General features: G+C 40.2%; 1 protein-coding gene across 1 annotated transcript in view; it reads left to right on the plus strand.

The window, feature by feature from the left end:
• The first annotated feature begins 236 nt into the window (after positions 1–236).
• Positions 237–15,315, plus strand: part of LOC126332800 (juvenile hormone esterase-like) — a 78,681-nt gene continuing 63,602 nt past the window's right edge. The window contains exon 1 of the mRNA XM_049996682.1: positions 237–404. Coding sequence (XP_049852639.1) covers positions 258–404 — 147 coding nt within the window. The 5' untranslated portion in view covers positions 237–257. The remainder of the gene's footprint in view (positions 405–15,315) is intronic.

The raw sequence follows: 15,315 nt of genomic DNA on the forward strand, positions 1-15,315 counted from the left end.
TATCAACAACACCTATTGGCAGCTGAGGGTTTCAATTAATTATAATTTATTGAAAAGGACGTAGATGTTGCAGCAGTTGTGGGAAATGTGTCTCTGAGGTATGAACATGTAAGTGTGCATCGTGTGAGGTGACGACGCCCAACGTTTGGTATCAGAGTGTTTGTAGTGGCACCTGAGACTTTGCTCTGCAGATATCTCCGCCGATATCAGAGGAGTGAGACCGCTGCGCGCCATTCTGCGTGTCAGCGTGGCTCGCCATGGCACGAGTGGGCGGCGCGGTGACCATCAGCATACCACAGGGTGCGCTCAGGGGCCGCAGGCTCAAGACGCCCTCGGGCAGAACTTACTGCAGCTTCCAGGGTATCCCTTATGCCAAACCACCCGTAGGACCGCTCAGGTTCAAGGTGAGTTCAAACACCTACTACTTACAGAGCTGTGACGTACAGGGAAAATAGGTAGATATGAATTCAACGTGTCGTCTATATTCAGATGACTGAAGACAAATGGAAAAGGATAGCACACAAAAACAAAGGACGAAAAGAGTGACTTCCTAACTGGGAAGACCCCAGTTGGTTAGGTAGACCACCTAACTCAATCATCCTCACGTAGTGTAAGAGATACCGGGACGCTATATTTACAATGCCGCTACTCACAGAAATCCAGTGTAGGCTGTATTTCTAGTATGACAGCGAAACTTGGTAGATAGGCTAATGCGTTCATTCGAAACCGATTTTCTCTGGAAAAAAATTATTTCCAATTTTGGCCATCAGTTGAAGATCTGGAGCTGTAAACGCAAGAAAGACGTATAGAAATGTTTCTGTATGTAATGGATTAAGAACGAGACGTGGACAGAAAAGCTTACACGAGTGATAAAGGCATAGTGTTGATATTATTATTAACTGCCACTTATAATTTGTTGAGTATTAGCACAAGATACGTCGAGGAGATGATACATCCTCGAAACGTATATTGACCTTCAGATAAGGTAGCGCCAGAAGGTGTACCTGGTAAACGCGTTGTTTTAGATCCAACTTGGTGTCATCTCAGGAGATCTCACAGGCTGTGTATCTGGAAAATATCGGAAGATAACACGTTCGTCCCAGGCTGCATGAAGCAGATACCTCCCTAGGCGAGTGACATAGGGTACTGCCCCCTTACTGCACGAAAACAGTGATTTCCACATAGTTGTGCTCTTCTAAAGCAGGAATCACATGCTGTTCAAGCAGGTCTCCGTAACGTGCAGACTTCGCGGCACTCCTTACAGTTCCTTTGGATCTATTCGCTTCAAAGAAGAACGCACGGAGAATAAAGGTGCTTGTGAATACACACCACGCAGTGACATATGGCCGGAGCCATGGCTCTTCGTGCACAACACGCGAATTAACAGTAGCCTCATTTCGGCAGTTCTTTGTGTCCACTGCAACCTGCGGCATAAAAATTGCCTCGTCACTCCACAGAATATTGTCCGACCACATGTATCAACTTTGATCCGTGCCAGAAACCGAAGAGCATGTTCAGAACGTTCCTGCGGATCGTGAGGTTTAACTTGCTGCACCGTCTGGATCTCGTAAGGGAGTAGCTGCACTTCAATCATAAACACATGGTACTGCCTTAAAGGCATATGTCAAACAAAGTGTGTTGTGATAACTGGGTGTTTAGTGAGTGTCTTCTTTGTGTTGTGATAACTGTGTGTTTAGTCAGTGTCTTCTTTGTGTTGTGATAACTGGGTGTTTAGTCAGTGTCTTCTTTGTGTTGTGATAACTGGGTGTTTAGTGAGTGTCTTCTTTGTGTTGTGATAACTGGGTGTTTAGTGAGTGTCTTCTTTGTGTTGTGATAACTGGGTGTTTAGTGAGTGTCTTCTTTGTGTTGTGATAACTGGGTGTTTAGTGAGTGTCTTCTTTGTGTTGTGATAACTGGGTGTTTAGTGAGTGTCTTCTTTGTGTTGTGATAACTGGGTGTTTAGTCAGTGTCTTCTTTGTGTTGTGATAACTGGGTGTTTAGTGAGTGTCTTCTTTGTGTTGTGATAACTGGGTGTTTAGTCAGTGTCTTCTTTGTGTTGTGATAACTGGGTGTTTAGTGAGTGTCTTCTTTGTGTTGTGATAACTGGGTGTTTAGTGAGTGTCTTCTTTGTGTTGTGATAACTGGGTGTTTAGTCAGTGTCTTCTTTGTGTTGTGATAACTGGGTGTTTAGTCAGTGTCTTCTTTGTGTTGTGATAACTGGGTGTTTAGTCAGTGTCTTCTTTGTGTTGTGATAACTGGGTGTTTAGTGAGTGTCTTCTTTGTGTTGTGATAACTGGGTGTTTAGTCAGTGTCTTCTTTGTGTTGTGATAACTGGGTGTTTAGTGAGTGTCTTCTTTGTGTTGTGATAACTGGGTGTTTAGTCAGTGTCTTCTTTGTGTTGTGATAACTGGGTGTTTAGTCAGTGTCTTCTTTGTGTTGTGATAACTGGGTGTTTAGTCAGTGTCTTCTTTGTGTTGTGATAACTGGGTGTTTAGTCAGTGTCTTCTTTGTGTTGTGATAACTGGGTGTTTAGTCAGTGTCTTCTTTGTGTTGTGATAACTGGGTGTTTAGTCAGTGTCTTCTTTGTGTTGTGATAACTGGGTGTTTAGTCAGTGTCTTCTTTGTGTTGTTGGCGATGAGAGAGGAGAGGAAGAGTGAGGAGCCCGGTGCCGACACTCAGTCTCTTCCTCTCCAACAAAACTCGCTTAAACTCCCCACGTGACAGGAGGATGACTACAAAGTGTCACATGTCCCTCCTCCCTGCAACATTGCAACATTGCAACATTAATTCAAGACATTGCTGCATAGTCTACTGCTCAGGAACTTCACACGACCACATCTTATTCCATTGACGGGTAAATAATGGCAGTGAAAAGTTCTTCCATTACTAGGGGTCAAGCGACCTCGAGTATCAAGTATTGGGAGGGAGGGGGGAACTGGAAGTGACCTCGCTCAAAGATCTAACTGTGCATTCAATATGTTATTAATAAGGAAAAATCCTTTCCATTCGGTTTTGGATATAGGTTGACAATTAACTGACATGTTCGATTTTTAGTTAACTGTTTGGTTCTTCAGTCTACTTCATATTCTATTTACTGAGTCAAAAATAAATGGAATGAACGTTGCGAACACTTAGCGTTTAGATCTAAAATTCTGGTTGATGTTAAATCGATTTTAGAAGTAGTACGGCCTAGAATATATGACAATCACCTGATGATGTGGGAACACATATGCAGACGGCTTCAGCTGCCTATTGCTATAAATTTATCACGATGTTCGGTAATGTTGCCTTTATAAGTCAGCACCATGACAGTTATGATATGGTGCAAAATTTGTGTGATACACAACATTATTTTGGCAAGTTCAGGAATGCTGATGTCTTTACGGTTTCTATTTTAATTAGCCTCACATAACAATAACGGAAAGGATGATGTCACACTGCACTAGAAACAAACTTAGCAATGGGAATTACTTTCCGGAACACGTCATGCGTGAGATCAGTTACATAAAATCCTTAGTGGCAGAAGCAAAAGTGCTCTTATGTTTAAGACATCCTAAGGCTTTGCATGTGAAACGCCATCTCAAAACTATTCAAGAATGATTCGAAACGGATAAATTCTGTTTTATGGGAAAACAGAAATCTGCCTGTTACGGGTACTTCAAGGACGCTAAACTCCAGGCGATAGATATTGGTAAGCTTGTTGTATATTTAACTAAATGCATCCATTACCAGCGGAGAACTGTCCCATGTAACAGCCGTAGGAGAAAACTAAGTCATCTGACTACAACCGACTTTCCAGCAATTCGTCTGTTTCTTACTTTACCTTTACCATAACTACAGCTAGCGTTAATGTTTAACATAAAATGTTGCCTGAAAGGACTCGGCACTACTTCGATTTAGCACAGGATCGTCTCAGAACTTCAATTTAAAATATGAAGAAAAATGTGTTATGTCTTTTCCATTCCAGTGCAAAGCCAATAAATAGAACATTTTCGTTTGTTGCAGTAAAAACTATCAAAAACCTCATCAGTCCACTGGAAACACATCCCACATTAACATTATTTTTTGAGCAGGTCATAACGAACACCTGTTTTCAGTTCCATGATAGGCGAACAGATCATGAACACCACAGTGCTTGTTTCTGTTGCATCTTCTAGTGTGTTGGAAACGTGCACTTATCGTCCTTGAGTAAGCTATTACCTTTATCTTATCTCTGTTTATAGATTCAATAAGTTACAAGTACGAAGAGTTATCTCCGTGAAAGATCTGTCAAGGATGTGACGCACCCACTGTCAGAGAAACAAACGTTTTTCAGCCTCATTTTATTAAACTTTTTTATGTTTTTTGTAGTAGATGCGGCATACGTACAGTACTATGTGAAAGGGGAGTCCCTCCGGCTATGTCAACAGAGGAAGCAAAATCTCCATATGCTGGAGAAGGGTCAGCTTAGCAGACAGCCGACAAACGGTTACAAGAACAACAAACTGATTATCACATGTTAAATTTGGAGGACAATATTTTAATAGATGGGCAACGAATTTTATTAGAAAGTAAGTCTCTGCGAAAAGTAGAGGAATGTGACTCAAAGGTAGCATTCAGTCCTGTTACTTATTCCGAATTCGTGTCTATATCATACAATCAATCCCTGGTGACCGCATCTAATTTAATTGGTAGACTTGTAAAGCACGCTTCCGACTCAAGTATCTAGTGCAACACAGAATTCTTACAGTGCAACGTAAGAACGGTGACGACATCAGAATGTTTTGAAATACATCCCTTACAATTTTTGAGAGTATTAGGGGGATAAAATTATAGCCCTTCAGAAGAAGATTAGTGTCATAGGCTTAAATACGATTTACTGGACGCATTACACGTCTCTGCTGCTGTAATAAATATGCTGTTTCTATATCCCTAGTAAATACGTAATATATGTTGTGAAACGTACCCTTAGAAAAATTGTGCGAGATTGTGCTTAAACTGACACACAATATTTTTAGCGCAACACAATCTGACTTTCAAAAATCCCTACAAAAGAATCGCACTGACTAACATTAACCTATACCTTTCACAAATCACTTACCTCACCAAAAATCTTTGTTACTCTAACTACTGCAATACAGCGAGCGCACACTACTGCCAGCTAAATAAAAGATTCAAACTATGGAAGGCACTAACTACTGATAGGCATAGTTAGCGAATGAAAGATTTTAATAGAGAACAATGTATTTACCTTAATAGTCATATATATATATATATATATATATATATATATATATATATATATATATATATATATATATATATATATATAGCAGTTCATGACATCCAGTCTTACAAATTACAAAACTCCGCCATCTCTCTCCCCACGTCCACCACTGCTGGCGGCTCACCTCCAACTGCGCAACGCTACGTGCTGCTAACAGCCAACTGCCCAATGCTACAATGGCGAGTATTACAACAATGCCAACCAGCCACTGACTGCCCACAGCACAGCCAGTGATTTTTTCATACAGAGCGCTATCTGGCGTTACCAATAAAAAAAAACCAAAACTGCCTACTTACATAGCCCCCAAGCTCCCCACAAAAAATTTTACAAGTTGTTTTGGGCAGTGGCCAATACAGATTTGAAAATTTTTTTCACAGTTACAATAACAAAGAAATGAAATGCACACACTTATCGGTCAAAAACTAAAATTTTCTCTCAGTCCATAAAGACAGTCCTGATCGTTCATCACAGTAAAATAGCAGTGTTTTTGCTCAATGTCTGAGCAGTAAAAGAAAATGCACACGGAAGTAATGGATTTCCATGCAGTCTTGAAGAAGTAGTGTTGTCCTTCCAATGGAAAGACAGTGCTGACTCTTGACATGCTGACAGGCAACGGGCCACAACAGAGCAAACCCACAGCAGAGTTAGTCGAAGTTGAAGACTATTGGTAGGTAGGTCATCACAGAACAGACCCATTGTAGTCCTGGGAGAGATTATGGTATTGGTGGGCCACCAGAGGTACAGACCCACTGCAGTCCTTGCAGAAATAATGGTATTGGTGAGTCATCAAAGGCTTAGACCCACTGTAGTCCTTGTAGAGATGGCTAGCAGCCAACTGTTGCGACTGTGCAGGTGCACAATCACCATCGAAGAGTCTTGTGGACAATATAGCAAGTCCATAAACCACCACTTGTCCACTCACAAAGAATTTGTTTGAAATGTCCTTAGAACCAGCAATGCTGTTATCCAGTCCCTTGCTGAATTATTAACACATGTGCAAACACTATCAGTCCCTACTTCTCACATATTGTCCATATACTGTGACAAACAGAAACGTGTGCAATGAAATATAATTTACAAGTTACTTAATTTGATGAACTGGTGTCAATTACAATTTTATAACATGACAATACAAGAACAAAGGTACAAAATATATCATTAAAGAACATAAAAGTACAGATAACATTTGCAGTAATACAGGCTTTACAAAAGAATCGAAATAACAAATACATGAGTTTTACACAAATTATGACATAAGTACATACATAAAAGATCAGAATAACTTTTGAAACATCATCTTCACACATGACCATTAGAACAAAACAGAATAAATAATGTGTAAACATCTTTACGAAGTAAATAACATGTTATTAACGCAAATTATATTTGAGGATAACAGTATTCCTCATCATAGTGAATGTAGCTTAGTATTAGAAGAGATAAAATTCTATGAAACAGTCCACAGAGACAGGAAGAAAATAAATACACAAGGGTACACAAACACATAGTGGGATAACACAAAAGGAAAAGACAGGGTTTGTTTACAGGGTAACATTTGGTACTGCAGTCCAACCCAAAACTTCATTCGATAGATCGTCCCTCTTATTTCAACATTTGCTCAAGCCAAAAAATTCCTATCCAAGCATGCTTTCTGTATTCTGTTCACATTCTCTTTCAAAAATAGTTTTTCTCCACTGTACACTACCTTTTTTTGCTCAAAGCATTTTCTTATAGCTTCTCGATGCTTTTCTTCCAATTCATCATAGCTAGTTTCTTATATAGTCTACCCCCTCTTAAACTAATTTAAACCTACTGACCTCAGATGCTAAACTAAGGGACGAAGCAATGCAGCAGCACAAAACAATTAAGACAAACACCAATAACAAAAAATGCAAATTGGCAAAAAAGCAGCAATATAGGACTTAGAAAAGTAAATGCAACATTACACCTAATATGAAGCAATGAACAGCAACAATAAAAAAAACTGGAGTAAAACTAGCTTAACAGAGTAATACAAAGTCAAATTTAGGTGCACTATGCCTTTAAAACATCAGCAGCAAATGCAATAACTTTTATCTAAATATGACACAGCACAAGCAGAAAAAATACTACAGTAAAGACAACAATGCAGAAAAGGGAAATGTCTATTCACATATTAATATCTATGTCATTAAAGTGGTGCATCACAGAACTAATTCTACAAAAGATATTACCAAGAAGTTAAAAGGAAAATTAAGTATGCAGTAACTGTTATTAATCCCTTCTTATTGTTCTTTCCTTTCCAAGTGCTACTTTTTTGAAGAACGTGGATCATAAAATGATTATTTAATAGATCTGTTGACAGAAAGTGTTCCGATTAACAAATGCATTTAATTTTATTTTATAAAACCAATGCTGCAACACAGCTGGAAACCAGATATCAAATGAAATAAGCAACTATGAAAGGCAAAGCAAAAAAATATCATTCAATAGTCATATGACATTTCATAAGTTAGTACAAATTCTCTCAACTCTCATAGAAAGACGCTTGTCATTATCAGGTGCGCAGATGTAACAAAGTATCTTTCCAAGTAATGAGCGTGTCGTTTTTGCGATGCTTTCTACAAAGGAATGTCAATAGTGAGGATAAATGTAAGTAGGCTTTTCAGGTTTTTTTATTGGTAACACCACATAGCGCTCTGTATGAAAAATCACAGGCTGTGCTGCGTGCAGTCTGTAGCTGGTTTGCATTGTTGTCTGCCATTGTAGTGTTGGGCAGCGTCAGCTGGATGTGAACAGCGCGTAGCGTTGCGCAGTTGGAGGTGAGCCGCCAGCAGTGGTGGATGTGGAGAGAGAGAGGGGGGAGTTCAGAAATTTGTAAGAGTGGATGTCATGAACTGCTCTATATATATTATGACTATTAAGGTAAATACATTGTTTGTTCTCTATTAAAATCTTTCATTCGCTAACTATGCCTATCAGTAGTTAGTGCCTTCCGTAGTTTGGATCTTTTATTTAGCTGGCAGTAGTGGCGCTCGCTATATTGCAGTAGTTCGGGTAACGAAGATTTTTGGTGAGGTATGTGATTTATGAAAGGTATAGGTTAATGTTAGTCAGGGCCATTCTTTTGTAGGGATTTTTGAAAGTCAGATTGCGTTGCGCTAAAAATAATATGTGACAGTTTAAGCACAGTCATGTATAATTGTTCAACAATATAGAGCCTACATCTGTTCTCAAAATGATAAACCACTACAAGTCCGGTGCATACAAAAAAATACTTTGAAAGCCGTTCCTAAAATTCAGTTATTTCGCTGAATTGGGAAATTTGTAACTTTCTTCTTACAGTGCGTATTGCACGAATAAAAACAATTTTATTGTAGAAAATATTCTGTGATTTTCACTAGCAATAGACTCAGTTGTCGTTCCGAGAGCAGCAGTTTGATTTTAGTATACATTTTAGTTTCTCGCAGCTAGCCACTGTGAGTATAAGGCCTTTTAGAAATGGCTGACTGAACTGATGATTAAAAGATGTTGCTAGTGTAAAAAAAATTGAACGACAATATTTTAAGAGTTTCAAATTTGGCTCCTCCTTCAACCTAAGATTAAAGGTTTTCGCCTATCTCCAATTTTTTACTTAGTTTCATTTGTGACTTAGTGTTAAGGAATACATTTATTATATGTCGCGTATTCGTACTGAAGGATATTACAGTATACCAGGAAACAAGATTTCAAAGAAGTTAGCGTTATTATTTTTTAGAGAAATAAAATATGTTGTAATTTTGACAGAAAACGTAGTCCTACCTGTGATATAAATATTGCTAAGAGTATGCCTTAAGTTCTATGACAGAGTAGGTGAAGCAACGCTGCTTTTGATACATTCGGCGGTTCGCATAAACAATGTATAAGACTTTAGAGACGAAAGAAAAAGGAAAAAGGAAATAAAGAGTACACAAAGGCATAGAATTGTAGTTCAAAATATTAATGATGAAAATGTCTCGATTGGGGAACCTTTTTCGGGTTCCTAGCGAAGTGGACGACCACATTTCCATAATGAAATCGTAAATCAGTACAAAAACCTGAAAACATACAATCGTAGCATTATTCATGCTTGAGGTTGAAGTTCGCTTTTTGGCCAAGTTATCTTATTAGAGAGAGAGTAGAAGACGACAATGCCGATAGAGAAACTTCTGTGTAACATGTTTCGGTGTTAAACAAAAAGAACTTAAGTTTACTCAAGGCCAAGCCAATTCCGTAATTACAATTAATCCAGCAATGAGATCTCTCGATTGCTAAGCAGTCTTCACATTCATCAATATGAAGGACGGTAAACCGAAACGATATGCACTTTCTGACGCCTTCGTGTTCTGTAAACATCTTGTCGTAGACCAAACGGTGGTTCAACGAAAGCATTCTAAAGTAGAGGGCCACAAATCTGAAATGGTTTTGGACGTGCTTGAGGAGAAAGATTGTATACAAAGTATCTAACATGTATTCTGTTTCAAAATCAAGTGTAGTGAGATATACACTGTTCAGTCGCATTACTGTGACAGCTGTTATAGACCTGAATAACAGTTGCTAGACGTGCAGGAGGAGAGTGAATGAGATCGTTACAGGTACCGACAGGGATGTGGAGCCGTAGTGTCTTCAGTACTGTGGCCATCTGCTCTAGGATTCTTGTCTATGGAGTCATGGCGCGAACAGCCGGATCGTGGTGGTCTCACAGACTCTTGGTTTTGTTGATATCAGTGGAGTACTTCTAGTACCACTGCCTTTTTCCGTCATCGCCGTACCTTTCACAAGTGACGCATTGGTAGAATGGTTGAAGGGAAACCGTCGTACGAGGTATAATGTCTATTACCACCGAGACGTGGTTATTTCGTGGGACATACTATACTGTCCTCCTCTTCTTTGAACATAAGAACGCGAAACTGCAACAGTAAACCTATCTACACTCATGCTCATAAATTAAGGATAATGCTGATACATGGTCAAACAACGCTCTGGTGGGCGATTTGCGAGTTTAAATCACCTCAGGGTATGACCATGCGGTGCATTTGACTTGCAGTCGTCGCACGGTGGCAGCCGTCCACATACGCAGAGGTGTGTTGGTGCATGTCAGAGTACGGTGCAGCGGGTAAGTGTGAAGACGTTCTCAGATGTGCTAATGGTGACTGTATGTTGAACGTGGCTCAGAAAACACATATTGATGACGTTATGACGGCTAGACTACTAGGGCGACTGGAGGCTGGTCAAACACATCACCAGCCCTCCGTGTGCCACAAAGTATGATCTCACAATTGTGGCCCAGCAGACAGAAAACGTGTCCAAGCGCTACAGTACGGAAAGTTCACACTGTACAAGACCACGATAAGACTGATGTCTCACCATCAGTGCCCGCAGACGGCCACGGAGTACTGCAGATAGCCTTGCTCGGGACATTACCGCAACCACTGGCACAGCTGTCTCCAGACACACAGTCTACAGACCGCTGAACAGACATGGTTTATTCGTCCAGAGACCGGCAAGGCCCATTCTATTGACCCCTGGTCACAGGAGAGCCCGTAATGCCTGGTGTCAAGAACACAGTGCATGGTCATTGGAACAGTGGTCCAAGGTTATGTTCACTGACGAGTCCATGTATAGTCTGAACAGTGATTATCGCCGGGTTTTCATCTGGCGTGAGCCAGTAACTCCTTAATGTCTTTGAAAGGGACCCGTATGGGGGTCGTGAGTTCATGGTGTCGGGTGGGTCTATGATTGGTGCACGTACACCCCGGCATATCTTTGACTGAGGAATTGCAACAGGTCAGGTGTATCGGGGCGTAATTTCGCACCAGTATGTCCGACTTTTCAGGGGTGCAGTGGGTCCCACCTTCCTCCTGATAGATTATAACACATGGCTCCACCGAGCTGCCATCGTGGAGAGTACCTTGAAACAGAAGAATGGAGTGGCTTGCTTGTTCTCCGGACATAAGCCCCATCGAGCACGTCTGAGAAGCTCTCGGTCGACTGGTGCTAGAATGGGAAGCTATATCCCAGCAGCTGCTCGACTACCTGATCCACAGTATGCCAACCCGTTTTTCGGCTTGTGTACATGTGCATGGTGATTATATCCCATATTGATGTCGGGGTACATGCGCAGGAAACAGTGGCGTATTGTACCACATGTGTTTCGGGACGGTTTTCTCATCTTATCACCAATAACGTGGACTTACAGATCCGTGTCATCTGTGTTCCCTATGTGCCTATGCTATCAGCGCCAGTGGCGCCACATTCTGCAATTATCCTTGATTTATGAGTATGAGTGTAGTACGTATAGCTTCTGTCCCGAGCCGAGCGTTTATCGAAACACCTTCATGGTAGTTCTTACCATTCGAGTCTCCAACAGCGTGTGAGAAAAATGTGCATTTGAATCTTCCCGCACGGGCTCTGATTCATCTTATTTTATTATTATTACATTTTCTTCCTATACAGACTGACGTCAATAAAATGTTTTCAGATTTTGAGGAGCAAGTTGGTGACTGAAATTTTGTAAATGATCTCGCGACGAAAAATTCTTTTAATTTAATGACTGCCACCCCACCTCGCTTATTATGTCCATGATACTCTCCCAAGCTGTCATTGTTTTGCGTTTTTAAGCATCTTTTGTGAGGAAAGATGTCTCAAAACCCTTTTGGAAATCCAGAAATGTATAATCAATTTGAGACCCCCTGTAGATAGCACTCATTAGTCTGTGCAAATAAATTTTCTGAATTCGTGCTACCTATGTGTCATCATAACGTTTTCTTTCAGATATTTCGTTGTAAACAATAATGGACGAATAGCGCTCTCTCGGGGTACTGCTGAAAATACCTTTAAAACTCCGAATTTTTTCGATGATGAACGACATTCTGAGTTCATTTACAATGAAATCCTGAATCCACTTACAAATCTGGCCCGATACTCGATAAGCTCATATTTTTTTCATTGAAAGCGTCTTGTTTCCGGACTCTTTATGTCATGGGCGAACAGGGCAAGCTGAACTGCGCTAGATCTCCGACCGCGGGACCCACGTTGATTTTTATAAAGGAGCATTTCGTTATCCAAATTACGTCATAATACCATTCATCAAAGCGGGAATGACCTCTGTGGTTTTTTTTATTTATTTTTTTTTTTAGTCTGTAGGTACCTTTCGCACCTCCGGCGACCTACGATGAACTACAACTGAAATATGACCAACTTGTTTCTCATAATTTCTGTACAGCCTACACCTATCTCATCTTGCCTTTCCACTTCTGAACAGTTTTCACTGAATCACTATTCCGCGAGCGATTAACTCAATATCCACAATTTCGACGTCCGTGCGAAGACTGAATTACGAAATAATACTATGATATTTCGCCGTGTAACAATTTCGGAAGACCTATTTCAGCATTTCAACCTTCTCTCTGTCCTCTTCCGTGTCGCTGCTAGTGTGGTCACTGAGCAGTGGAGTAGATTATCTAAGTCGTTAAGCTCTTGGGACTTTTGGTCACATCGTTCGGTAAACTTTTACTTTCAACTTCAACGAATGCTTCTCGCATTGCTCTGTTTAGGCACACTTTAGCTTCCTTCAGAATTTGGTTGTCAACTAGGTTTCGACTTTTTTTGCAATCTGATCTGACCTACTTGCTTTCATAACAACTTTTCTCACCCAGTTATGGGCCCTTTCCATCCCGCACACCCTTATGCAGCTCTTACTTAGGTGAAACGTACAGAGTATTGCATTGAGTTTTTTTCCATTTGTGCTCCACATCATCGTCATTAAAGCTTTAAATTTGGGATTAACAGTTCAGGTACTCTGCGATGTGTCTCCTCTATCCTTACATACGAAAAACAGTTTGCTAAACTTTCAAAACTTCTTTTAATACCTGATTTCTTACGATATTGGATTCGCTGCCCGGCGTTACATGTTTTCAAAATTTCGAGTCTGTAAGTTACTATTAGTTCTGAGACATAACCATCCCATTAGCTGGAAATATTTTTCAGACAAAGCATTCCAAACAATCTCACTCGACTCACTGTCTCTGGCACCAATTTGAATCTATGACTCTTTCATTATAAAGGTGGAAAATTGAAGACCCTCCCTTATCAGCAGCATGTACTGGAAACTTACAATATTCGGCATGTTGCCTCTGAAGCGCAATGTCACTGCAGCTCCTGACGCACGTGAAGCATCAGAGTATCAAGTTCGGGCCACCTTTGACGCTAAACGTCTCCCGGATTACTTCATAATAGGGCTCTGTAATGAACTTGCTAGATGTTATCATATTCTTCACGGCTATAAGCAGGCCATCATCAATGACATTTCACCTACCGAGTGTTATACGGAGTGCTTTACAATTCATGTTACACGCCTATAGAGGTTGTAAAAGGGTAATGTTTTGCATAGGAATGTTCGTTTCCGTATTACAAGCAGAACGATATGTATACATTTCACTTATATTTATTGTGATGTAACAACAGCTGTTCGATGTGAGGACCACACCCTTACAATGCGTTAGCGTATATGTTGCTATGAACCATATGATGCCACACTGCCGGCCGTTGTGGTCGTGCGGTTCTATGCGCTACAGTCCGCAACGGCGTGACCACTAAGGTCGCAGATTCGAATCCTGCCTGGGGCGGGGTCGTGTGTGATGTTCTTAGGGTAGTTAGGTTTAAGTAGTTCTACGTTCTACGGGACTGCGGACCTCAGAAGTTAAATTCCATAGTGCTCTGAGCCATTTGAACCATTTTTGATACAACACTATGCTTACTGCCCAGCAGTCACTTGACGCAGTGCTACACCGTGGCTCCTTACAAATTATTCAGAGTTCTGCAGATTTCTGCAGCTTCACTCGTGACTGTAGGCAATACACTCGAGGTATGAATTAAAAGACGCCTTCAGCCACAATTTTTCGTGTTTTATTCAGTACACGATGCATTGCGGACCCTGTGGGGCCATCTTCAGGTGTAATTCACCTTAATATATGCTTTATTTATTCTCTTGAATGAGATGAAGTAGATATTCCTGTCACGAAAAGGTTTGATGTTAGGTTATGAGTTTCTTCAGTCAGACGCCGAAAATATGGGTGAAATAGCGCAAAAGATGAATAGTCTAAGTTTACCAAATAATCCAAGGAAAGCGTTTTTAACATTTTAGCAACAGCATATGTCTTCTCCTGTATCGTTTTCAAACATATCACTTCATTCAAGTGGCACATTAGCAAACACATGTTTGTTAACACTTCACAGGTCGTTTTGTACATGGTGTGGTCAAAGATGAATTTTTCACACTTCCGAAGATATAATTATTAAACAATTGACATATGCAGAAAAAAATTTACATATGCAGGTAATAACTTCAGAACAGATCTTTAAAATTACTGAAATAGCTCTGGCTTGCGAAGTATGTTTGTTCATTTTACATCGATTCTGGTTTTTTGATTATGTGGAGGTACTGTATATTTGAAGTTGTTCTAATAGATTTAGGGTTTGCCGTTGGTTTCCTTATATACTACTACCAAATTGTTTCTAACTTGTTGATGGCATGTTTCATTTCCAGAAAAAAACTTATTCAGTTGCTGAAACGTTAAATACGCTTTTCTTGGATTATTTAGTTAGTTTACACTATTCATCTTTTCCACTACTTCGCACATATTTACTGACTTACGACATTCATAACCTAACATCAAACATTTTCGTGACAGGAATATCCATTTCATCTCATTCAAGAGAACAAATAAAGCATGTGATAAGACGAATTACACCTGAAGATAGACGCACAGGGTGCTAAATGCATCGTGTACTGAGTAAAACTTGAATAATTACAACTGAAGGCGTTTTTCAATTCATACCTCGAAACTACAATTACATTGTTTGGAACGTACGTATTACTGCATTATCATTTTAACTTTCATTAATACCCGTGAGTAAAAATAAAGTCCTTAGATGGTGTTAGTGTGGCTGTTGTTATCTAAGAAGACAGTCTTTGCTGAATGTGGGACAAACCCCAACCTGTGGCCATATAAGTGTGTCAGAGCAGCGCCACTGCGACCAGGTGTGTGGG

Source organism: Schistocerca gregaria, chromosome 2, assembly GCF_023897955.1.
Source record: "Schistocerca gregaria isolate iqSchGreg1 chromosome 2, iqSchGreg1.2, whole genome shotgun sequence".
NCBI classification, from domain to species: Eukaryota; Metazoa; Arthropoda; class Insecta; order Orthoptera; family Acrididae; genus Schistocerca; species Schistocerca gregaria.